This window comes from Dasypus novemcinctus, chromosome 25 (assembly GCF_030445035.2).
Source record: "Dasypus novemcinctus isolate mDasNov1 chromosome 25, mDasNov1.1.hap2, whole genome shotgun sequence".
Lineage (NCBI taxonomy): Eukaryota > Metazoa > Chordata > Mammalia > Cingulata > Dasypodidae > Dasypus > Dasypus novemcinctus.
In genome coordinates, this window is record NC_080697.1 from 35,160,189 (window position 1) to 35,185,785 (window position 25,597).

Below are 25,597 nucleotides of genomic sequence, written 5' to 3' on the forward strand. Positions count from 1 at the left end.
ACTAAATGAAGTTCTTTGGTTTGAAAGGGAATGTACCATATGGTAATTTGAATCCACAGGGAGAGATGGGGAGCTCTAGAAATGATAAATATATGGGTAAATATAAAAAGACTATACATATATCATTTCTCCTTTTTAAATTTCTTTAAAAGCAAAATTATAACACTGTATTTTTAGGCTTATAACACATAAATGTCAGTAATAGGGAGTTAATTCCTAATTGGTATAGAGTTTCTGTTTGGGTTGACTGTAAAGTTTTGGTAATGGATGGTGGTGATGGTAACATAACATTGTGAATATAATTAACACCAATGAATTATATATCTGAATGTGGTTAAAGGGGAAATACTAAGTAGTATATATATTGCTAGAACAAAAATAAATAAAAACCATAGAACTCTACAAGACAGCCCTAATGTAAACTATGGACTATGCTAAATAGTACATTATAATAACTTATCATTTGTAGCAAAGGTACAATACTTGATGCAAAATGTTAAAATGGGGGTAAAATTTATGGTAGCTCTATTTTGTGCATGATCTTTCTGTAAATCTACAACTTCTCTAAAAGAAGACATGACATATATGAAACAAATGAGACATTGATGAAACAAATAGAAAAATATTTTTCTCTCAACTAAAAATGTTCAGATAGTTGATTTATCATCTTTTGGTTATTTGAGGATGAAGTAAAACTATTATTTATAATATTTTAACAGAAACTATATAACTTAGAATGTATACTTGCACATGGTAGACAGCATTGTGAATGTGATTAATCCCACTGAATGGTATGCTTGGGCGTAGTTGAGATGAGACGTTTTAGGGTGTATATATAGTACCACAATTAAAGGAGGTACAGGAAGTGGATTTGGCTCACCTGATAGAGTGTCCACCTACCACATGAGAGGTCCACTGTTCAAACCCAGGGCCTCCTGACCTACGTGGAGCTGACCCACATGCAGTGCTGATGTATGCAAGGAGTGCCATGCCACGCAGGGATGTCCCCCGCATAGGGGAGCCCTGTGCACAAGGAATGCGCCCTGCAAGGAGAGCCACCCTGCACAAAAAAGAAGTGCAACCTGCCCGGGAATGGCGCCACACACACATGGAGAGCTGACGCAACAAGATGATATAACAAAAAGAGACACAGTTTCCCAGGACCGCTGACAAGAATACAAGCGGACACAGAAGAACACACAGCAAATGGACACAGAGAAAAGACAACTGGTGGGGGTGGGGGAGAGAAATAAATAACTCTTAAAAAAAAAAGATACACTAAACAGACATTGGCAATTAAATTTAGTACATGATCCTGAACTGGATCTAATAGTATAGGAGAAAATGTGCAAAGGGACGTTATTGGGACAGTTGAAAATAATTGGTGTATAGATAGTATGCTTATGCCATTGTTAATTTCCTTAACTTGATAATTGTGCTTAATGTGGTTATCCTTATTCCTAGGAAATATTCATGGAAGTATTAAATGATAAAGGAGCATGATGTATGTTACCTTCTCTCAAATATTTAGAAGATAGATGTAATAAATGTGGCAAAATGTTAAAAACTGGTAAATCTGAGTATCTGGGAAGGGAGTTGTATTAGTCAACTAAAGGGCTGCTGATGCAAAATACCAGAAATCTGTTGGCTTTTATATAGGGTATTTATTTGGGATAGAAAGTTATAGTTACCAGGCCATAAAGCCTAAGTTACTTCCCTTACCAAAGTCTATTGCCAAGTGTTGTGGCAAGATGGCTGCCAATGTCTGCCAAGAGTTAAGGATTCTTGGGTTCCTCCCTTCCCAGGGTTCCATTTCTCTCCAGGCTCAGGTGCTGTGCTTTCTCTACAAGGCCAACTGTAGACAATCAGTGAATGACTCTGTCTCTCTCTCTCTCTGGCTTCTGCTGTGTCTAAGGAGCCATATCTATTCCTTTGTGTTCTTCTCTTGTGTGTTCACTTCCTTGGCTCTAGCTCAAACACTCCCAACTCAGTCCTTTGCTATGTCTTTTCTCTGAGTCCCCACCCACCAAAGGGTGGGGACTCCATGCCCTACTGATGTGGCCCAATCAAAGTCCTAATCATAATTTAATCAATTAAAACTGATACTTCTGACAGGCCATTTTACAAACATAATCCAGTAACTATTTTTGGAATTAATAAACAATGCCAAACTGCTACACTCCACCCTCTGAGTTCCAAAAAGACATTACAATATTTAAAAAACCTTAAATCAATAACAATATTAACTACAAAATCATGTCATAATGAATTTGAAGAAATACAGTTTGTTTTGGGGCAAAGTCCCGTTTGCTATATAGCTCTGAAACTTACAAAACCATTTATCTGCTTCTAAAACGCAAATGGACAAAGGATAAACATTTTCATTATCATAAGGAGAAATTGGGAGGGAAACATAACTCATGTGTCCTCTACAGTTCAGTAAACCTGCAGGACATACTTCATTAGATGTCAGAGTCTGAGTGTCATTCTTAAGATGATGGTTTCTTCTTTCTGGGGCCTGATGGGAACCTGCCTTTCCACAGGCTTTCCCAATGGCCATTTTCTTGACTCCACCCTCATCAAGCATCTGGGTATTGACCAGGCTCCAGACATCAGCCTCCCAACAGTTTTGCGGTGATTGCCACACTTTACCCAATCTTTGGGTTAGAATCTTAACCCTCCTAGGACTGCGACATGAAGACAACATTCCTTGTAACCTTTGGCATACAGACTCAACCTTCTCAGAGCAACGAGACCACCTGGCCTTCCCTAATCCATGGGGGACAGGCTCAGCCTCTCAGACCTATGGGATGGTGACCTTAAGCTTGGGGAATGTACTTTACCTTCTCTGTATTGCGGGTGGCAAAATTCTCCTGGAACATCGGGTGGGAACATCCACCCTCTTCAACTGCTGGTGCAAACTTACCCTCTCTGTACAAGACAGGATGGGGTTCCTGTCTTGGCCCAAGGCGATGTTGTCATTCCAGATCGCAGCTTCCATGGTTTTCCTCTTAAAGCTGTTTCTCCTTCATTCTCTTCTTTTTATTTTTTATTTGTTTCTCTTCCCTTCCCCACCTCTCCCCCCCCCCCCCAGTTGTCTGCTCTCTGTGTCTATTTGCTGTGCATTCTTCCGTGTCTGCTTGTATTCTTGTCAGTGGCACCCAGAATCTGTGTCTCTTTTTGTTGCGTCATCTTGCTGCATTAGCTCTCTGTGTGCATGACACCATTCCTGGGCAGGCTGCACTTTTTTCGTGCTGGGCAGCTCTCCTTACAGGGCGCACTCCTTGCGCATGGGGCTCCCCTATATGGGGGATACCCCTGCGTGGCACGGCGCTCCTTGTGCACATCAGCACTTTGCATGGGCCAGCTCATCACATGGGTCAGGAGACCCTGGGTTTGAACCTTGGACCTCCCATGTGGTAGGCGTACACCCTATCCGTTGGGCCAAATCTGCTTCCCAATCTCTCCTTTCCATGACCCTTTTAGTCCAAGCTGACAGTGGTTTTGTTCATCTAGCTCACTCAAAAAGCTTGTTGGTTTAGCACGCAAGCATAGGGGTCCATGCCATCAGACAGTAAAACTTTCCAAAAATCTTTCCTAGATAACTGCATCTTCAATCGTGATTTACAACTTGAAAGTTTAGGTAAGTCCTCAAATGGGGCATAGTTGTCTGGGGACTTGATTTCCAGATGCCTGAAATTTCTGAAATCAGTTTCTCTTTTCTTTGTGCCCAAGAATTCAGTCTTCAGCTTCTCTTTCTCATCTCCCATTTTGCTATAAGCTGCAAGGGGAAGCCAAGCTGCATTCTCCGAGTTTACTTTGGAAAGTTCTCCAGCTAAATTCCAGGCTCACCATTTTCAAATTCTGCCTTCCATAAAACAACAGGAGTTAATCTTGCTAAGTTCTCTGCAACTTTAAAACACAGATCGCCTTTCCTCCAGTTTCCAATAATAGTTTCATCATTTATGTCTAAGGTCACATAAAAGGTCTGTTTAGAGTCCATATTACTATCAACAGTCTCTTCAAAGCACTGTAGGTCTTTTCTACCAAGCATCTCACATTTCCTCCAAAAATACCCCTTACAGTTTATAAAACTCTTCCAGCATTTGGTAATTGCTAAGCAAATTCTGTATTATTCAGCCAAGGGGTTGCTGATGCAAAATACCAGAAATCTTTTGGCTTTTATGAAGGGTCTTAATTTGGGGTAGAAGCTTACAGTTACTGGGCCATAAAGGCTAAGTTACTTCCCTCATCAAAGTCTATTGCCACATGTTGGGGCAAGATGGCTGCTGACATCTGCCAAGAGTTCAGGCTTCTTGGGTTCCTCTCTTCCTGGGCTTCTGTTTCTCTCTGGGCTTAGCTGCTGTACTTTCTCTACCAGGCCAGCTGTAAACTGTCAGGTGAACTGCTCTGTCTCTCTCCCCCTGTCTAAGGAACCATATCTATTCCTCTGTGTTCTTCTCCATGTTTGTTCACTTCCTGGGCTCCAGCTCAAAAAATCCCAACTCTGTCCTTTGCTGTATCTTTTCTCTATGAGTACCCACCCAGCAAAGGGCAGGAACTCTGCCCTATTGATATGGCCCAAAGTCCTTATCATAAATTCATAAATAGTGCCAAACTGGTACAGGGTATATTGGTGTTATTTTTATATTATGCAAAGTATTTCAAAGTAAAAACTTTTAAAAAATCCTTCTGTAAGTATTAGTGGGTTATTATTAAAATAAAATTCAGGAAATTACCAAGAAAGAAATTTGGTGTTTTCATAGTGGTTTTAAGACTAAATTTTGAGACTTCCAAGGAAATGTAGCACATTAAGCACATATGTTTATCTAAGTTCCCTTCTGAAACTCCCGCGGAGTACTAGAATTCAGGGGTGGAGTTAGGTGTGGTGATTCTAGAGATGTCAGAAGAGAGCTGAAACTGTAAGTGCTTTCAGAGGATGATTCTAATAAGGAGGAAGCCAATTGTATTGTTGAACCCAAGAGTAATACTAAAGGAAATAGCATAATGGCCCCTGGAGAGTGAAGCTCCAGAGTGAGGAATATACAGTAGCCTACAATATACAAGGTTATATACCAAGAAATGGAGGTAAGGCTTGGAGATAACAAATTTGAATAAAATGGGACCCTTGACTTCTAAAGACTCTTGAGAACCTCTAAGTGTGTTTCTCAATTATTTTTGACTTGAGTTTACCTTCTGTTTGCCTCTCTGTTTCTACTTCCCAGTGCAAAAAAGAAAAGAGGGATGAGAAAAAGAGAGGAACCAAACAAAAATCAGACTGGTTTAGCAAGAACCAAATGTGGCATATAAGAACAAAATTATCTATAAAGTGAAATGGAGCCCTGTTTCAGCCAATTGATTAATGTAAAAATTGCACCAACTTGAAAAATCATGACCTATTTGAGGAAATACTCATGGTAATACCAACTTACCTTTCCCCCAAATTGCTGGAATTCCATTTATCTACGTGTGTATAGTGTGATAAGTACATTGAGTGTTGACAGACTTTTATTTAAGCTCCAGTAATGTTCTGTGATTTTTATCATGCTATAATAATTGTGTATTCCTTAGTTATCATTAAAAAAAAGTATATCAATGTGTTCTTATTTATCCATAAGAACCAAAGAAAGAACTTAATTTTTTTAGTTCTTTGGTCAAAAAAATTTCTTTGCAGAAACATGGTATTAAGGAGAAAACAGGCATAAAGGAAGTACTGTGTGAGTACAGTGGAAGAAGAAATTAATGTCTGAGACAGAGTTCAGACTTTGTTGATTGACAGGGATTTGAGTTAGACCCAAAAGATGAGAATTTTGAAGAAAAGAGAGTTATAGAGATAATAAAGCAGAGGGAAAGCTTTGCAAGGCGTGTTTGAGGAGCAGGAAGTAATTTGATATGATTGAAGCTTGTGAATGTGATGAAAGAAAAGAGTAGAGTGAGTAAATTATGGCAGACTGGAGAACTTTCAGCAGAAGCTATGTTGTAAGAGATTCAGAAGCCATGTTGGAGGTGAGGTCAGACAAATAAGAAACAGGTACCGACTACTTATATAAGAATTTAAAGCAAAAGGAAGGAAATTGGTTAGTGACTAGAAAATGGTATAGAGTTAACTGAGGATTTTCTCATGATTGCAAGGACTTTAGTTGGGGGTAAGTGGGCCTGGATTGAAAGCATAGATGAAGAATGTGTTTTCTGATTCAGTGGCTTGAGGAACCAGCTAGAAGGTCAGTACTGCAGGAGCTTAGAGAACAAGGAGCAGAGTGTTAGAGGGAGGTGAATAAGACAAGCAGGGGCTTAATGATGTAGTTAAAGACCAGTTCATCAGTTTGGATATTATTCTCAGTGTAGCAGATAGCCACTGGAAAGTTCTGAGCACTCTGGAAGCTATGTGAATAATAGACTGTGTGTGGGGAGGTAAGAGTGGAAAAAGGATGCTGAGACAGGTCACTATTGCAGTGGTCTAGGCTTTGAAGTAGTAGGAAGGAGTGGTAGGAATTGCTCAATTTAGGATATATTTTGAAAAAAGTATGAAGAAAATGTAATGTTGGATTTGGATGTGGAACGTGAGTCATAGGTTGAGTTTTTTTGGGGCAAAGCAACTGGGTGAAAGATGGTGCTTTTACCAAGAAAGACAAGACAAAGGAAAGTGTAGTTTTGGTGGGAGCAGGATTTCTGTTTTGAATATAGTTTGAGATGCTTAGGCAACCAAATAGAAATGTTGAGTAGCTTGTTGATAATATGAGTTTGGAACTCAGGAGACATGTCTAGGCTAGTGGTATAGATCTCAGAGAGATAATACTATATAGTAGCTATTTAAAACCATGCACCTAGATGAAATCTACTTGGAAATGAGTGTAAATGGAGAAGAGAAGAGTACTGAACCTGGTACCTCAGGATGAGAAGGAATCTGCAAAGAAGAATGTGTGAAATTTTTTGGGATGTGTCTGTTCAAATCTCAAGACTTTTTAAAAATTGGATTTTATTAATGAGTTGTAAAAGTTCTTAAGTTCTTTCTGTATTTGAGATATAAGTCCTTTGTCAGATATATGAATTATGAATATTTTCTCCCAATCATTACCTCCCTTTTCATTTTCTTATTGGTGTCTTACTTTTAAATTCTGATGAAATCACTTTATAAAATTTTTGTTTTATGGTTTAGAGCTTTTTATGTCTTTTCTATGAAATCTTTACTTATCCCAAGATTAAGAATAAATATTTTTTTCCTCTTTTCTTCTGAAAGTTTTATAGTTTTTGTTTTTGTGTTTTGGTCATTGACCTATTTATTATATATAATAATAATATACAGTATATATAATTATATGATATTATATATATTTAGTTAATTTTTGTGCATGCTGTGGGATAAGCATTTATCCCAGCACTGTTTCTTCTTAAGACAATCATTTCACATATTGAATTGCCTTTACTTTTTTGTCAAAAATCAGTTTACCATATATGTGTTACTTTATTTCTGACTTTATGCTATTACCACACTGGCTTGATTATTGAAGATTTATACTTAGTCTTGAAATCAGATAGTGTAAGTCGTCTTTTTTTTCAAAAATGTTTTCTCTAATCTGTAGTCTTTGCATTTTCACACAATACTGAGATAAATTAAAAAAATATAAAATACTATCAAACAAACAGAGTGTATAAGTAAACAGGATCTTGGGAAATATAGAAGAGCTAGGTAAAATAAGGGAAAGTTTAGCATTCAGATGTGCATGTGTTTACTGAAGTTGGGCTACAACCTGTATCCAAGCTTGAGAAACCTGGAAAGGAAACAGTTTGATTTCAGCACATTAAAACAAATACTGTTAGTTTTTGTCTTTATTCCTATCAGGATTTTAAACCTTTTGGTGATGTTACCTGTTTCCCTTCTCATTTGGAAAGAGTGCTTTTTCAGTTTTTTTCAGCAGTTATTTCTAGTTCACTCATTCCCAGAGTCCCTGAGCACGTGATTTTTCACTGAACAGTTTCCACTCTGCATCTAATACCTAAAGGAGTAAATAATTTAAATGTGATTTTACTTTTTGTAATGAAGTAGTAATCAACATTTATATTTTAATTAATAAGAAAATACTCCATTCTGGAAATCTTCATATGCATTTTTATTTAATTTGATACTTAATAATAATTATATCAGGCTGTTTGCAGCTATAGGCTGCAAAGAACAGAAATCCCAACTCGTAGCAGGTAATGGCATAAACAGTATAGAAAGTGTTAACTTCTCACAGTAAGAAGTCATGAGGCAAGGCAACGCATGTTGGCTGCCTCAGCAGCTCAGTCTTGATGAGGGCATTAAAAACCCAAGTTCTGTTTAACTTATTTGCCATTCTCAGCATGATGTCTTTGTCCTTGAACTAACTTCTTATAAGCTCAAGATAGCGGTTACACTTATAGACATGACAGGAGCAAGTGTGACACTTTTAGAATAAGAAAAGCCTTTACAGAAGCTCTCTGTCATGTTTCATTGACCAGACCTGTTTTATCCCTACCCATAAACTAGTCAGTTTCAATGAGGATGAGATCACAGTGATTGATTTAGAATAATCAGGGTTTACCCTGTAGCTAGGAATAGAATCACCTTCCTTGACAGCTGGCAACTAAACAAAAGGAGAATTCTTTAACCAGGAAGAAGTGAGCAGTGGATGTAGGGTAGACAGTCAATTGTGTCTAACACAATAACTCAGCATCATAAAAGCCCTTAAATGCCCAGTGTTTGCCAGGTGCCTATGAGGATAGTTGTATCTAGGTTTTATTAGTGAGAGAACCAGGGCTCAGAAACTACATTCTTTTTTAAAGCTCTTACAGATGGGAATAATAAAAGTATTGGGACCATTTATTTAAATGTAGGCTAGTTCTGTCTGGATTTTATCTGCACGTATATAATTTTATTTGAAATTATAGCACTCGTAGCACTCTTTCCTCAGTTGTTATGTGAATTTGAAAAATTGAAGGCTTCCCCCATCACCCTTCCCCTATAGTGGCTAACTCAAAACAAAAGATAAAAACAAAAATTTGATGTGTATTCATATCAGTTAGGAATGCATTCATTTGCAGATTGGGGAAAAAAACACCGCCTAGGATTCTTTCTGGAACTGGCTGAACATAGCCAGTTTGCAGCTCAACAGTGTCATTAAAGACAGTGTCTTCTCTTCTGCTGTTCTGTCCTTAACCTGTTGGCTTGTTACCTCATGGTTGCAATATAGTTGCTGCAACAGCCATCAGATACGTATTCCAGTCAGAATGAATGGCAGAAGGGTGAAACAACCATACCAGCTATGTCTAATCATCTTTTTTTTTTCCTTTCAGGAAAACTATCTAGAGCTGTGCAGTGGAATAAAATGTGAGCCACAGATTGTAATTTTAAAATTTCTAGTAATTACATTTGTAAAAAGAACCATATTGGGGGCAGATGTAGCTCAAGAGGTTAAGCGCCTCCCTCCCATGTGGGAGGTCCTGGGTTCAATCCCTAGTGCCTCCTAAAAACAAAAACAACAACAAGCAAACAAATGAAAAAAACAACTCAGGGGAGTCGATGTGGCTCAGAGGTTGAACTCCAGATTCCCACATGTGAAGCCCCAGTTCAGTCCCCAGCACTGGTACCTGAAAAAAAAAAAGACATTAAGTTAATTTTAGTAAAATATTATTTAACTTAATATATTATTTCAATGTGGAATCAATTTTTTTAAATTGGGATTTTTAAATTCTTTGTTTTTGTACCAAGTCTTTGCATAAGCAGGCAGAGGACCAGATTTGTCTCATAAGCTTTAGTTTCACAATCCCTAAACAATCAAGGAAATTCGTGGTGTCTGTTTATTTTCATGGTGTGAATTCCTCCATAAGGATACATTTAAAGCTACTAACTTAAAGTATCCGAACTTGGAGTGGGGAAGACAACATTACATAGTATTTCCTCTGTGCATATAGAAGAGACATAAGTAACCTCAGGAGTATGGAAAATGGCACAATAAAATAATTAGGAATGATGAGGTTTGAGTATTCCCTTTGTTTTTAATATTCTTTAGTTATATAAATTTAAATTTTAATAATGACTAGATTTAACAGCCAAATCACAAAAATTCCTGAAAAATTAACAATCAGCTCTCATAAGCCAGTACTAGCTAGATCTACAACGCCCTTACGTATTAAACAGTGCAGCTTTAAACCAGACTTCTGTATAAATCTCATTGCCACGATCAGTGTTTTGTGGCTCACTCAGTTACAAGACAGGCAGGAAAATTGAGTATTTTGTTTTTGGCTTCTATAGTATACATAAGAAGAAGGGAATATGGAGATGGAAAATGGATATGAAGTAAATCAGCTATAGTTTTGTTCTAGAACTTTCCGTATGATTTGTAAATATCTGTTTATATACATGGAAATGTGTGTGTGAGGGGTATTAGGAGTATTAACCTACTGTATTAGTCAGGGTTCTCTAGGGAAACAGAATCGACAGGAGATATCTAAATAGTATAGGATTTTATAAAAATCCTCTCATGTGACCGTGGGGATGCACAAGTCCAAATTCCACAGGCAGACTGCAAACCAGAGACTCCAGTGAGGGTCCTTGATGAGTTGCCAGGAACCGTTGAATGTCTGACATCGAGCTAGAAAATTCTCTCTGAATACTGAAATAATTTCCCCTTTTAAGACATTCAACTGATGGGATAAAATGTCACTCATTGCTGACAGCAATCTCCTTGGTTGATTGTAGATGTAATCAGCCATCTATGCAATCAACTGACTGGTGAATTAAAGTCTGTAAATGTCCTTTTTTATAATTAGCCCAGTCCTTGCTTGACCAAACAACTGGGCACAATTATCTGGCCAAGTTGACATATTAGCCTAAATGATCACACCTACCATAGGTAGTAAATAATTTTTACTTGTCTTTTCATTTTCTGTTATCAGTCCTATATAAATTTCTAATGTTTTCATAAGTATTTGCCAGACTTTTTCTTTATGATTTGTGTTATTTCTTTTAAGAAACTTTAGATTACATAAGTGTTAAATTGAAAAAATAGGGGATTCCCAAATACGCCCCCCCCCCCCAAAACCTTTCCCCATCAAAATTCTCTTTTGTTAGTATGGTACATTTGTTATAATTGGTGAACACATATTGAAGTATTGCTACTAGCCATGGTCTGTAGTTTACATTATGTTTTATAGTTTGCACTACACAATTTTATAGGTTTTGACAAAATGTACAGTGGCCTGTCTCTGTCATGCAATGTCACGCAGAACAATTCCAGCATCCCAAAAATGCTCCACGGTACACCTATTCTTCCCTTTCCCTCCCCTCAGAACATCTGGTAACCCCTGCCTTTATATCAATGTTACAAGTTCTTCCATTGCTAGAATAATAGTAAGACTACTTTAGTCCATAGTTGCATTGCCCCTCTTATGTTTGTTCGTTCCTCAGTCTTGAAGATTTTTGGGTGATGATGCCCATTCTGCTTCCGATTAAGTGGGGTCTTAGACACCATGGGGCAGATGGGTAGAACTGTCTTGCTTGCAGTTGTAGATACTCTGTTTTTTGGGATGAGCATTGCCCATCATCATCCTTTTGTTAGTTGTCCTTGGTGAGTACGGTGAATTGGAGGGTAGGTGTTAGCTGCAACTCTGCTGAGATTCAGTGCTTAACCATCATATGGACAGCCAGAAGATTTAAGACTCTGGTACATATATTTAACAGGTATAGTGCTAATTATAGGTTCAAATAAAAGGGGCATAAGAACGATGTGTAGGAAAATTATAAATGAGACCAACTCTAGTACATTGGGGGGATAGGTTAGCATATATTCCAAGCTAAGGTCCACAGACAGGGCCTGCCTATAGTGTCCAGATGTCTCTAGTGCCCTCAGGAGCCTCTCTTCTTGAAGCATTGTTTACTCAGGCAGTCCGTGAAATTCTCCTAAGAAGTGCATAAGCATAACCTCTAGAATGATCTCCCAACTCACTTTGAAATCTTTTTTTTTTTTTTTTTTTTTTTTTTTTTTTCTTTAAGATTTATTTTTATTTAATTCCCCTCCCCTTCCCCGGTTGTCCGTTTTCTGTGTCTTTTTGCTGCGTCTTGTTTCTTTGTCCGCTTCTGTTGTCGTCAGCGGCACGGGAAGTGTGGGAGGCGCCATTACTCGCACTGGGCGGCTCTCCCTATGGGTGCACTCCTTGCGCGTGGGGCTCCCCTACGAAGGGGGCCACCCCTACGCGGGGGACACCCCTACGCGGGGGACACCCCTACGCGGGGGACACCCCTACGCGGGGGACACCCCTGTGTGGCAGGGCACTCCTTGCGCACATCAGCACTGTGCATGGACCTGCTCCACACCGGTCAAGGAGGCCCGGGGCTTGAACCGGGGACCTCCCATGTGGTAGACCGACGCCCTAACCACTGGGCCAAAGCCGGTTTCCCACTTTGAAATCTCTTAGCCATAAAACTCATTTGTATTTAATATTTCCTCCTTTTGGTCAAGGTCTTTTTCCAAATGTATCACTAGGTGGCACTTGGTAATAATCCCTCGTGCCAGGAAGGCTGATTCCTGGGAGTCATGTCCCATGCCAGGAGGAAGGTAATGAGTTTATATGCTGAGTCTGACTTAGAGAGGGGTCATATGAGAGCAACAAGGAGGCATTCAGGAGATAACTCTTAGGCAATATATAATATTAGGCTAAGTTTCATTTTCATAAGAACAAGGTTCATAAGTGGAAGCACTGTTATCAAGGTCCTGGCATATTGGTCTGTTCTCCTTCGTTAGGCACCACCCATGTACTCTCTGGATTCTTGCAGCTGTACTAGAGAATGTAGCAGGACTCCCCAGGATGGGAATTCAATGTTATTGTGGTTATTGTGTGGGTCTCTACCTACTGAGATAACACCCCATAACCACTTTTTTTTTTTTTTTTTTTAAAGATTTATTTATTTCTTTAATTTCCCCCCCTCCCCTGGTTGTCTGTTCTTGGTGTCTATTTGCTGCGTCTTGTTTCTTTGTCCGCTTCTGTTGTCGTCAGCGGCTCAGGAAGTGTGGGCGGCGCCATTCCTGGGCAGGCTGCTCTTTCTTTTCATGCTGGGCGGCTTTCCTCACAGGCGCACTCCTTGCGCGTGGGGCTCCCCCACGCGGGGGACACCCTTGCGTGGCACGGCACTCCTTGCGCACATTAGCACTGCACATGGCCAGCTCCACACGGGTCAAGGAGGCCCGGGGTTTGAACCGCGGACCTCCCATATGGTAGACGGACGCCCTAACCACTGGGCCAAAGTCCATTTCCCCCATGACCACTTGAACACATTCATATTCCATAGAATCCTAGTACTTTTAATATTTTTATATTTTTTTTCTTTTTTCTTTTTGACTCCATTTACTAATTCATCGTTCTTCAACTAACTTTATATGCCAATTTTATAATATAAAAATTTCATTTGTACTGTGAGTTTCTCTTTTTGAACTGTCTCTGATTAATCTTTTGATTTATTCCTGACACAATACTATATTATAAACCAAGGTATATTCTGTTATATGCTAGGATAGAGCAAGTCCTCTTCATTATACATTTATTTAGTTTTCCAGAATACCTTGAAAATCAGAAAGTCAGATTCCTCTAAAGGTATTGTTAGGATTTTTATTGGGATTATGGTATTAAATTGAGAAATTAATTTGAGGGGAATGGACTTAGTTTTATTTGAATTTTCAAAATAAGTTAATAAATTAATGCTGCACTCTCTTTTTTCCTACTTCAAAACTTTCATGTGTTTTCCTCCATGAATTACTGGTATATAAAGGCTGACAAAGTACTGAATGTTTTGATAGATTTTTTTTTTTAATGTTAAGGACGCTTTCTTTTCCTGTAGTTTACCAGGTGCTTTTTTTTAAAGGTGGAAACATCATTGAATTTTATTAAATGCCTTTCTATGCATCTACCTATGACAACTTGTTCTTTTAACTCATCACCATAAAGACAGACATTATTAGTATTCTTATATTGAATCATACTTGCATTTATCAAATAAACCTTGCTTGATTGGCATGTATTATTCTTTGAAATTACTGCCAGGTTTAGTGTGCTAACATTTTATTAAGGATTGATTCCAGTTATCTTATCTCAGCATGACAAACCACCCCACACTTCTTGGCTTAATACATTATTATTATTTCTCACAGTTGCGTGGGTTGACTGGACTCAGCAAGCCAAGTCTCTTTTGAGGTCTTTCATGTAGTTGTTATCAAATGTTGGCTGAAGGTAGAGTCCTTTGGAAGCTTAGCTATGTTTGACATCCAGGATGGTTCTCTCATGTGGCTGGCAGTTTGTGTTGGCTGTTGGGGTTGTTGGCTGGAGTGTTTACGTGTTGCTTCTCTGTGTGGACTTGGGTTTCTCACAACATGATGGTTGAGTCCTGAAAGTCAAAATGCTGGAAATGAGCATTACAAGAAACCCAGGGGGAAGCTGGAGGACTTCTTATATCTAGCCTTGAAGTTTCATATAGAAGCTTCCACTATATTATATTGGTTGGCCAAGTTATTAAGTCCAGCTTAGATTCAAGGGGAGGAGAATTAGATTTCAACTGTTGATGTGAAGATCTAGCTACCTCTGCAAAAAGTAGAGTTGTTATTGATATAAGCAACTTTGGAGACACCTTTGGTGTCCTCTGGCCACCACAGTTCACATTCATCCTACAAACAAAATACAATCATTTTCTCCCTTGATTCCCCATCTCATCTCATTGACATCAAGCTCAAGGTTTTCATCTTACTATCTAGTCAGGTCTAGTTCTTGGATGAGGCTTCTTGGATGTGGCTCCTCAAGTATAGTTCTTCTCAGTCTGAAGACCTGTGAAGAAAGAGGAAAATTTTTGGTCGCTCACACACTGAATGTGCAATGGTGGACAATGATAGGATAACTGCAGTAGATAGTACAGTACAAAAAGGAGAGGACCACAAGTCACTTAGCAATTCCTAGTGTTAGCAATTGTGAATTCCAGATAGATACAGGTTACCAGTTCCTTGATTAGGGCCCAGTCCTTTTCCCAGTGAGTGGTTCTCAGTGGCTTTTGCCTTTACTCTCTAGTCTCTCTGTTCCATACCATGAGCTAGCCTTTTTTTTTTTTCCGTAGGAAATGGTCTGTTTGTGCAGTTGATTAGCCTGCTTTTTAACCTGTAAAAAGTTGGGTACCTAAAAATTGTCCCTTTCTGTCCAATCAGGTACAGTTCCTTTAAAAATGATACAGCCTTCCTGTGTATCCATTTATAATCCACTGCATTAGACAGAAGCCACATTCACACCATCTATTCTAGACTATCTCCTTTCTACGTTGGTCTGAGAATCTGATACTGTGGGTCAACACCCTTAAGGTTCTTTTTTTTTTTTTTTTTTTTTTTACTTTTTATTTTTAAATACTTTCAAACTTACAGGACAATTATAAAAATAATATAGACCCCATACAGAGAACTACAACATACCCTTATCCTCCCCCCCAATACCCAGATCTATCAATTTTAATACTTTGCTACATTTGCCATATTTGTCAGTCTATCCATAAAAATCTTTCAGTTCATCCATCTATCTGTTCATCTTACTATCTACCTGTCTGGCTGTCTATAAATCCATTTCCTGAACACTTGAATTTGAGTTGTGATCATCATACTTCTTAAACAATACTAACATGTACCTTTCCAAAAAACAAGGATATTCACTTAATTATGTATCCCCCACCTTAAGTGCAGTTATCAAGTTCAAGCAATTTAGTATTGATATAAAGCTTACAGTTCATATTCCACTTTTTTCATATGTCCCAATAATGTCCTTTTTAAAAAATATATACCTGTGGTTTTTTTTTAAGATTTATTTTTTATTTATTTCTCTCCCCTTCCCCTCCCCCCAGTTGTCTGTTCTCTGTGTCCATTCGCTGTGTCAATAATATCCTTTTGAACCTTCTCTCCTCCCTTGTTAGATTCCATCCAAGATCATATATTGCCTTAATCGTCATTGTCTCTTTAGTTGCTCTGTCTTCTTTGTTTCTAATTTTGGAACATATATACAACATAAACTTCCAGCCCCTCCTGAGCATACCATTCAGTGATGCGGTACCCTCACAACCTTCCATTACTGAAACTTTCCTATCTCCCCAAACAGAAACCCTACACCCATTTTGCATTAAACTCCATTGCCCTTACTCTCCTCTTTTTTGGTAGCCTGTACTCTAAGTTCAGAGTATATTCTCCAGTATTTTCTGTGTAGTTACCTTGGGGCTTAAATTTAATATCCTAAATCTACAACAATATCATTTGCTTTTTATTGTGTTTTTTAGATATTACACATTGTATGTCCAGAACCATGGATTTATCAATACATTTTATGTATTTGCCTTTTAGATCATATAGGAAGTAAAAAGTAGAGTTACAAAACAAAAACACAGTGTTATACTTGTATTTATATTTACCCCATTGTTACTTTTGCTGGAGATCTTTATTTCGTCATATGGCTTTGATCTTTTATACTTTCCTTTCAACCTGCAGAACTCTCTTTAGCATCTCTTATAGGCCTGGTCTAGTGATAATGAAGTCCCTCAGCTTTTGTTTATCTGGTAATGTCCTATATGCTTCTCAATTTTGAAAGTTTTACCTGATAGGAAATTCTCAGTTGGTAATTTTTCGCTTTTAGCACTTTTAATATGTCTTCCCATTGCCTTCTTGCCTCCATGGTTTCTGATGAGAAACTGGTATTTAATCTCACTGGGCCTCCCTTGTATGAGACTTGTTGCTTCAGGAAGGGTTCAGATACATAGCTTATCTTTATTTCATGTGGCATCAGGTTCTTTACTCACATATCTAACACTGTGGTGCTCCTTGTTTCTGTTTCCCTCCTGCTTTCCCTCCTTACTTGCTTCTCTCCGTGGTTCTCCTCCTCCAGAGCTTCTACGTGTGGTCTCAGGAGAGAAGGCAGGAAGTAGAAACTTCCAGGCAAATTATGGGCTACACTCGGAACTAACACAGCATTGCTTCGGCTGTAGTCTGTTGATCATACAGTTAGAGGGCCAGCCCAGATTCAAAAGGGGTAGAGAAATAGACTCCTCCTCTTGATGGGGGAGCCACAAGGTCAGGCTACAGAAAAACACATGAAATAGGAAATACTGTTGTAGCTGTCTTTGGAAAATAGTATGCCAGTAATGCCTAAGAGATTATTGTTTGTTTGATTTGTCAGCACCTTGAGTGAATGTGCAGGTGCTATCTTTGTCAGGTATTGCCATCAGGAATATATTAACTTTTTAGAGAATTTGAATGAGGAGACTTTCTTCTCTTTTCACTGCTCAAGAATAATTAAAATAGATCAGAATGATCGATTTCTTGAAAGTGTGCAAGAACTCTTCCATATAACTACCTGAATTGCCTACATGCAGAAGTTTAAGATTTTAATTTAGCCAAGTATGTTGTTTTTTTCCTTTGAATTCTTCTATATTATATATATGTTTAATAAGTCCTTCCCCAGTTTGAGATCATTTAAATATTATTACACTGTTCATGTTTGTTGTGCTTTTATATTTTGTGTTTAATTCTTTTAATCCATCCATCCTTTCCCCACTAATTTGCATTAGCAGCCTTCATCCTCTGCAGTGTTATTTATTCTAGAATCTCTTTCTAGGTTTTGTTTCTCATCTATTTATATATAAATTCTCGTGCCCATGCTATAGGTTTTTAATTATTTAAATTGTCTGTCCCAAGTATTTTAAATCTCTGAAAATCAGTAAATGTTCATGCTTATAAGATGTGATTAAATTTTACCTGATCCATTCTAAGGATGTATGATTTTCGACTACTGAGGATAAGTTTTAGAAATCCTACTAAGACTTTGTTTAATATAACTAAATATTTTTGTGCTAAATTTCATTTTCTAGAACAAAGGAAGATTGAGTAGAACAAATACCAGTAATCACATTTTTATGCTTGTAAGCATGGCTTTCAAATGTATTATTTGGTGTTTGGAGGTCTTTCAGAAGGAGGAAATGAAAAAAGAAGTAATTACATGCATTTATCAAAATTCAAGTAAACTGAAGAAAATGCTACAAAACAGTTTTTATAAGTTATTGAAGAAAAAGGTGTTTTTGGGATATATCTAGTAATTTTTAATGTTTGGATCATATTATATAGTTAATAAATTACTTTAAAATGCATTCTTTAACAAAATGTATTTTGTATTAATTTTCATTAATCTTATTTTTGTTTTTCAGATATTGCTTTGTGTTTGCTTTGGGATACCTCACAGTGTGCCAAATTACTAGAGTCTATATCTTTGATTATGGACAATACTCTGCTGATTTTTCAGGGTAAGATTAAAACTTTGATTCAATAACCTGTTTTATCTAATTTAACATGGTAGTAAAGGATAGAATATAGTTTAGTATGTTCTCTCTCATTTAGTAGTTCAAATGAGAAATTATTACTAAACATATTAATGAAAAATTCCTTTATGAATTTAGAATTTTTCTTCTTGTAGTTTTTTTGTAGTGCTATACAGTCCCCCCAAAATAACTTATTTTTTCATGTTGATATATATATATATACAGTTTCTGAAGTCATAGCAGGTAAACTTGTTTCAGTAATTCTTGTGTTAAAATCATTTTCTAATTCTGATAGGAATTTCTGCAATCATTTGTAACTGTTGAATATCAGCCGCAGACTTGAGCCTACATCCTTGCCATTCTTTGTTTGTTTTCTTGAGCCCCTTAAGTACAGTCATACTCCAGTTTCTAAGATCTAATCACTTGTTCTTGCTTCTTAGCACCCCATGGGACTTTATTTTGACCATAGGTCCTTGGCCTACCTTTGTCAGTATGAATTTCCTAGAGAAGACACTTGAGCATGTATCTTACTTCTCTGCATTTCACTTTTATGGAATACTCTGTGTTCTTAGATCAATGTTTAAATTAGTTATATAAATAACTCTGGCTTTTGTTTTTTCAGTGGGGGTTTGTTTTGTCTATGGTACTGGATGAGTCTCTTTGTTCTGTAGTAGAACTGATTGAATGCCTATTAAAAGATAAATGCAATGCAAGCCCTTATGAACTAACTTGCTTACCATCTTTATGAAGGGACATGTCGCACCCTGGTACCAGGTGAGGAAGTTGAAAGTAAACCACTTCATTCTTGGTGTCAGGGCTGGATGGCTTTCTCTCTTAAGCAAGATGCAGAAAACCTACTTGTAAGTCAGCCTTGAGTCATCTGAACAGCCTATATTATGGCTAGTGAATCCAATATAATGATAAGTAAATTGGAAAAAAAAAAATCATTACATTTCAGGGAAAAAATTGTTTAACAACAGAAATGGTTCAGAGTTATATGACCTCAGAGAAAAATCATTCCTATGAAACAAGGGGCTTTTACAAGATGAAATACTTTTTTCTCTCTAATGAGATTAAAGTAGAGTTTACTTTTATTAAACATTTAAAAATAGGCTTGAATTAAATTAGATTGCATCAAAAAACTGAGTTAGTCAAATTAGTAATTTATAGGATAGAAGGCAGAAAAAATAGACACTGGCAATTTAGCTAACAAATAAGGTATTCTTGATGAAAATGAGCTAGTAAGCAGAAACTGAACATATTGGGCCACTGTGAAAATCTTGGTAAATTTTAAGAAGTAGCTCAGGTTACATATTATAAACATAGTGTAATGGAATTAGGAATAAGTTGTTCAAGTTTATAAGAATAAAATCACTTAGAAAATTTAATCTTGCTGAGAACAGCAACCATATTGCTCTTGTTCATCAGTATCTACATAGTGCTTAGCACACAGTAGCATTAAATAAATACATATTGAATTAATATTGAATTAGTAAAGAAGAAAGTTAAAAATATGTGAGAAAAGTGAAAATAACAACAACAAACAACATAATATAGAAAAACCTGAGTAATGCAAGTAAAACTGTGCTGAGAAATTCATAGCTTTAAATAATTGCATTATAATAAATGAGAAATAAATTAAGCATTTAGTATAAAATAGAAAGAACCATAGTCTATGAATATTAATAACACAATGTTAACATTAGTAACTAAGAGTTAATATTTTAAAACTATGATTTTTCAAACAGACTTAAAAGCCTTGGCATTCTGCAGGCAGGTGCCAGAGGAGTAAGCAGCTGAATCTCCACCTCCTTCAGTCCACATCTACTCTACTTCTCTAGTTTATATTTATATTGGGGGGATTCTACAAGATATTTCATTTAAAATGCTTTATGCTTTTTATTTTTTAAATCATCATATTTTAAAAGTATTTTAACATAACCAAGTAGAATTTATTACACAAGTGTATGGATTGGAGGTAGTACAAACTTATGGGACCGAGTGTTTGTTGGACCCTCGCAACCTTTCCTTCTGTTTCATCTTAGTTTTTTTCTTTTTTATTACCCTTATCTGTTATTCCAAACTGTTGACACTCTCAAGCCCTTTATTTCACATCTCTCCCTTTATTAGTTACAGATAGGCTAAGTACTGGTAAAATAACACATAATTTCAGTGGCTTAGCATAATAAATGTTTATTTCTCATCACCTATCAGTTCATATAGGAGTTAGCCTCTGCTCCACACAATCATTGGGGGGAATCAGGGTCCCTTCCTGTGGCTCCAACCTCCCAAGGTCTTTTTATTTTAGAATTACATTTATTAGCAGGTTAACCATGGTAAGTAGCATCCACACTTTATATAGTATTTCAGATAATTTCACTTAGAATAATAATATCTGTCAAAAAAATTCAATAATGCTCTGATTAAAACTCAAACCCATGGCTTTTTCCAGCCTTCACAAATTCTCAGGAAGACACATTTAGACACATTTAAAAAAGCTAAACCTTACAACAGTGACAGCTTTGTCTGACAAACAATCTAAAAATAAAATCTTGAAAAAATATTTACGAAGTATACATCAAAAGGAATCCCACCAAGAAAAATATTACCCAGGTTTTATGTTTTTGTTATACTCCAAATTTAAGGCAAAGAATGCCTGAGACTGAAAGTATGCTTCACTGCTCTCTGACCTGGAGACCTTACACTTGTGTTAATGAGGAAGCCAAGTTTTAGTTACTTTGTACTCTTCCAGAACTTCTGTACAAAATGGGATGCTTGCCTTGGTATCCATAACTCCTCCCTTCTTTTCCTTTCTATAGAGGCAGATCTTGTAAATCCTAGAAACAACTGGATGGGAAGTCTGGACTTATCTTATCATAGGACCTTAGAATGACAGTTCCAAGAAAAAAGCTTCACAGGTTGTGTGAAGCCGATGAACCCTAGTAGAAAGGTTTATAATCACTTCACAGTCTTCTGACATCTGAAGCATGCTGGAAAAGTTAAACTTTAGAAGAACTTATTGAACCTCAATACATGAAGGCAGGACCTCCATGTTAAAGGAGCAGAATATAGACAGAGATAAGACAAGGGAAAGAGGTAAGCCAAAACCTCTGTAACTCTAAAAACAATCAAATAAACCCCACATTGCAAGCAATAGTGAATACAGTAAGGTCTCAGTAAAATCAGTGATAAGAATAAATTTGATCAGCTTTTGAAATTATAGATGAAAATGTTAAAGTTGGAAATAATGTGAGATCAGATCAATTATATGTAGGATGAAATGATGAGCCAATATGTCATTTCAGTAATTCACTCAAAACATATTCTGTTTTAACTACTCTAGACATCATTCAGTTCTCTGGTAATATCTCAGTGAATAACGCAAACTGTATACCTGCTCTCATGGAGATAGATTATAAACATGAGGACATGAGAATATATAATTAGTTAGAGGTTGGTAAATACTCTGAAGGGAAACAAAGCAGAGTAAGAGAATATAGAGTCATGAGACAGAAATAGGTTGTATCCTAAAGGAAAGCAAAATAAATGGAACCCAAACAAATCAGAGATAGAATACTTTAACTTGATGCAATTCCCATATATGTTAGCTTGAGTTTTTTATTTTACTTTTTACTTTTTAATTTTTTTAATGTGTAAAAAGAATGGATAGGTTTTATTTATTACTTTATATTTAGAATTTAATGTGAGGTAAAATGTAAGCAACACAAAAAATGCCTATTTTTTTACCAGCATGTAATATAATTCTCCATTGTAAATATTTTGATAAGCTTATGAAAACTCTATGCCATCACATACTCTAGGCTTTTCATATAGCTGGTCTCTTACAACTCTTATTGTTTGTGAAATCTTTTTTTTTTTTTAACTTAAAAAATTTTTTAAAAACATACTTTAGATTATATAAATGTTACATAAAAATTATAGGGGATTCCCATATGCCCCACTTCCTACTTTTCCCACATTTTTGTACATTTTGCTTTTGTACATTTTGTACATTATAGTTTTTACACCCTGTCCCGCACAATTTTGCAAGTTGTCACAAGATATATAATGCCCCGTATCTGTCATAGCAGTATCATGTAGGACAATTCCAATGTCCTGAAAATGCCTCATTACACCTATTTTTTCCTTTCTCTCCCCTCAGAACCTCTGGTGGCCACTGCCTCCACATCAATGATAAAAATTCTTTCATTGTTGTAATAACAATAAGTCTATAGCAGAATAATAGTAAGTCTACTTTAGTCCATTGTTCATTCCCCAATCTTGTGTGGATTTTGGGATGCTGATGCCCATTCTGCCTCTAACTGAGAAGGGGCTTAGATCCCGTGGGGGCAGATGGATGGAACTATCTTGCTTGCAGTTGCAGACTCTATATATTCCTTGGGATGGGTGTTGTCCATCATAATCTCCTTGTTAATTGTCTTGGGTGAGTCCAGTGAACTGGAAAGTAGATGTTGAGACTCTGCTGATGGGCCCAACTACTACATGGACTGACCAAAGATTTAAATCTCTTGGATATACACCTATCAAGTAAAGTACTAACTATAGGTTCAAACAGAATGGACAGAAGAGCCACGTGTAGGAAAACCACCAATGAGCCCTACTCTGTCACACTGAGGAGCATAAATTCCAAGGTAAGGCCCACTAGCAGGGCCAAGCTCCTGAGCTATCTGCCTTACTTAGAGTGTCTGGATAGCTCTAGAGCCCTCAGGAACCCTGTTATTTGAAGCAGTATTTACTGAGGCAGTCAATGAGATCCTGCTGAGACTTGTATAAATGTAAGTCTGGAATGACCTCCTGACTCACCTTGAAATCTCTTAGCCATAAAAACTCATTTATATTTACCCTTTCCCCTTTTTGGTCAAGGTCTTTTTCCAGGTGCATTGCTTGTTGGCGCTTGGTAATAATCCCTCAGTGCCAGGGAGGCTCATCTGTGGGAGTCATGTCCCACTCCAGGTGGAAGGTAGTGAATACATTTATATGCTGAGTCTGGCTTAGAGAGAGGCCACATTTGCACATCAAGGAGATCCTCAGGAGGTAATTCTTAGGTAACATATAATACTAGACTAAGTTTCAATTTCAAAAGAGTATGTTCCTAAGTGCAGTCATCAATATCAAGCACCCATTGCAGTGGTCCTTCTTCCTTCACTAGGCACCATCCCTGTACTCGGGGAATTCTTGCTGTCCAATTGGAGAATGTAGCAGAATTCCCCTGGATGGGAATTTGATATTTTGGTTATTATGTGGATTTCCACACACTGTGACAATGCCCCATGAACACTTGAACACATTCATATGCCTTAGAGGCATGCCCCAAGTGAACCCCCTCCATGTGTCTCCCCATCACCAATATCCTGCACCAGTGATCCACCCCTGCCAAGTTTGTGACCCTTCTGTGATCCAAAACCTCTCCAAAAATGAAGCCAACAAAATAACCAAACAAAATTAATAAGAAAATGAAATAGCGATGGTTTTAAAAATAAATAAAACACAAAAAATTTAAAAAGTTGAAATAATTTTAACAAAATTTTTAGAGATTGTCTTTTATCACTATAAGATCTGTTGTATGTACAGTGACATTTTCTTCTGTATATTCCCCCTGTGTCTTATTCTTTTCATTTTACCTTAAAAGAAGCTTTAGATTACAGAAAAGCCACATACAAAATATAAGGGATTCCCATATACCAAACACCCTTCCCCTTTTCCCCTCTCCCTATTAATAACATTTTACATGCAGATGGTACATTTGTTATAATTGATATACAAATATTGAAGCAATTATAAACCACTGTGGTTTACATTGTGATTTACATTTTGGACCATATACTTTTATAAATTTTAAGGAAATTTAAAATGGCCTGTATCCATCATTGCAAGATCATGGAGAACAGTTCTAATGCCCTAAAACTGCCCTATGTTGCATGTATTCTATTTTTCCTCTCCCTCCCATTGAGCCTTATGGTAACCACTAAGTTTTACTTTTTGAAGAGTAAGATTCATAGTTACTTGCATTAATATTAAGGGCTTCACATTTTGGTCTTTTGTCTTTTGTTAGGCACTGCCTATGTTCTCAAGAGGCTCTTAACACCTCTATTTGAGAACAGGACTCCCCAGGATGGGAATTTAATATTTTCTTGTTTATTGAGTGGTTCTCCACCCACTCATACAAGACACCATGACAAGATGAACACTTAAATATTCTATAGAAATCTGCCCCAGGTATGCCCTGTCCCACATAGCCCTCCCACACATCTAACACCCTACACAAGTAATCCTCCCCTGCCATATTTGCCAGAAGAACATCCCCCACGTTGTAGTTTTAACAACAGACCTACAAATCCCCAGAGTTCACTTGCTCTTTCCCCCAACCCTGTCCCCCCAGTTTCATGGATAGTCCAACACAAACCATCCCCCACCCTACCCTGCCAGCACTGCTGAAGCCCGTAGCATCACTGCACCACTGTAATGCCCATCCACTGTATAACTACAGCCTTCCACCTTACAGATTTTGCCCATATGGGCATTGGCTCACAACTCTCTACTCCCCTTCCATCTCCTGTAAAACTGTCTTCTAGCTCTGTGAATCTGCTCAGTTACTATCAATGAAGTCATGTAATATTTGTTCTTTAGTGCCTAGCTTACTTCTGTCAGCATAAGGTCTTCAAGATTCTTCTATGGGAAGTGGACGTGGCTCAACTGATGGAGCATCCATCTACCATATGGAGCATCTAGGGCTGGATCGCCAGGGCCTCCTGACGTGTGTGGTAAGCTGGCCCATGCGCGGTGCTGCCACACACAAGGAGTGCTGTGCCACACAGGGGCACCCACGTGCAAGGAGTGTGCCCCGCAAGGAGAGCCGCCCGGCGTGAAAAGGGCTCAGCCCACCCAGGAGTGGTGCTGCAAACATGGAGAGCTGATGCAAAAAAAAAAAAAAAAGACGCGGTTTCCCAGTGCTGCTGGATAATGCAAGCGGATGCATAAGAACGCACAGTGAATGGACACAGAGAGAAGACAATAGGCAGGAGGGGAAGGGGAGAGAAATAAAATAAATTTTTAAAAAAATCTAAAAAAAAAAGATTCATCTATGTTATCCCGTGTATTAATACTGCATTCCTTCTTACAGTTGAGTAATATTCCATTGTATGAATATGCCACAATTTGCTTATCTCTTCATCTGTTGATGGACATTTGGGTTGCTTCCAACTCTTGGCAATAGTGAATAATGCTGCTATGAACATTGGTTTGTAT

At 37.5% G+C, this 25,597-nt stretch overlaps 1 protein-coding gene across 2 annotated transcripts in view; it reads left to right on the plus strand.

The window, feature by feature from the left end:
• The window catches only part of MBOAT2 (membrane bound glycerophospholipid O-acyltransferase 2), a 230,032-nt gene that overhangs the window by 105,104 nt on the left and 99,331 nt on the right, over positions 1-25,597 (plus strand). For both annotated transcript variants that reach the window (XM_071211942.1, XM_058287896.2), the window contains exon 4: positions 18,221-18,316. In XM_071211942.1, the coding sequence (XP_071068043.1) occupies positions 18,221-18,316 (96 nt within the window). The remainder of the gene's footprint in view (positions 1-18,220; positions 18,317-25,597) is intronic.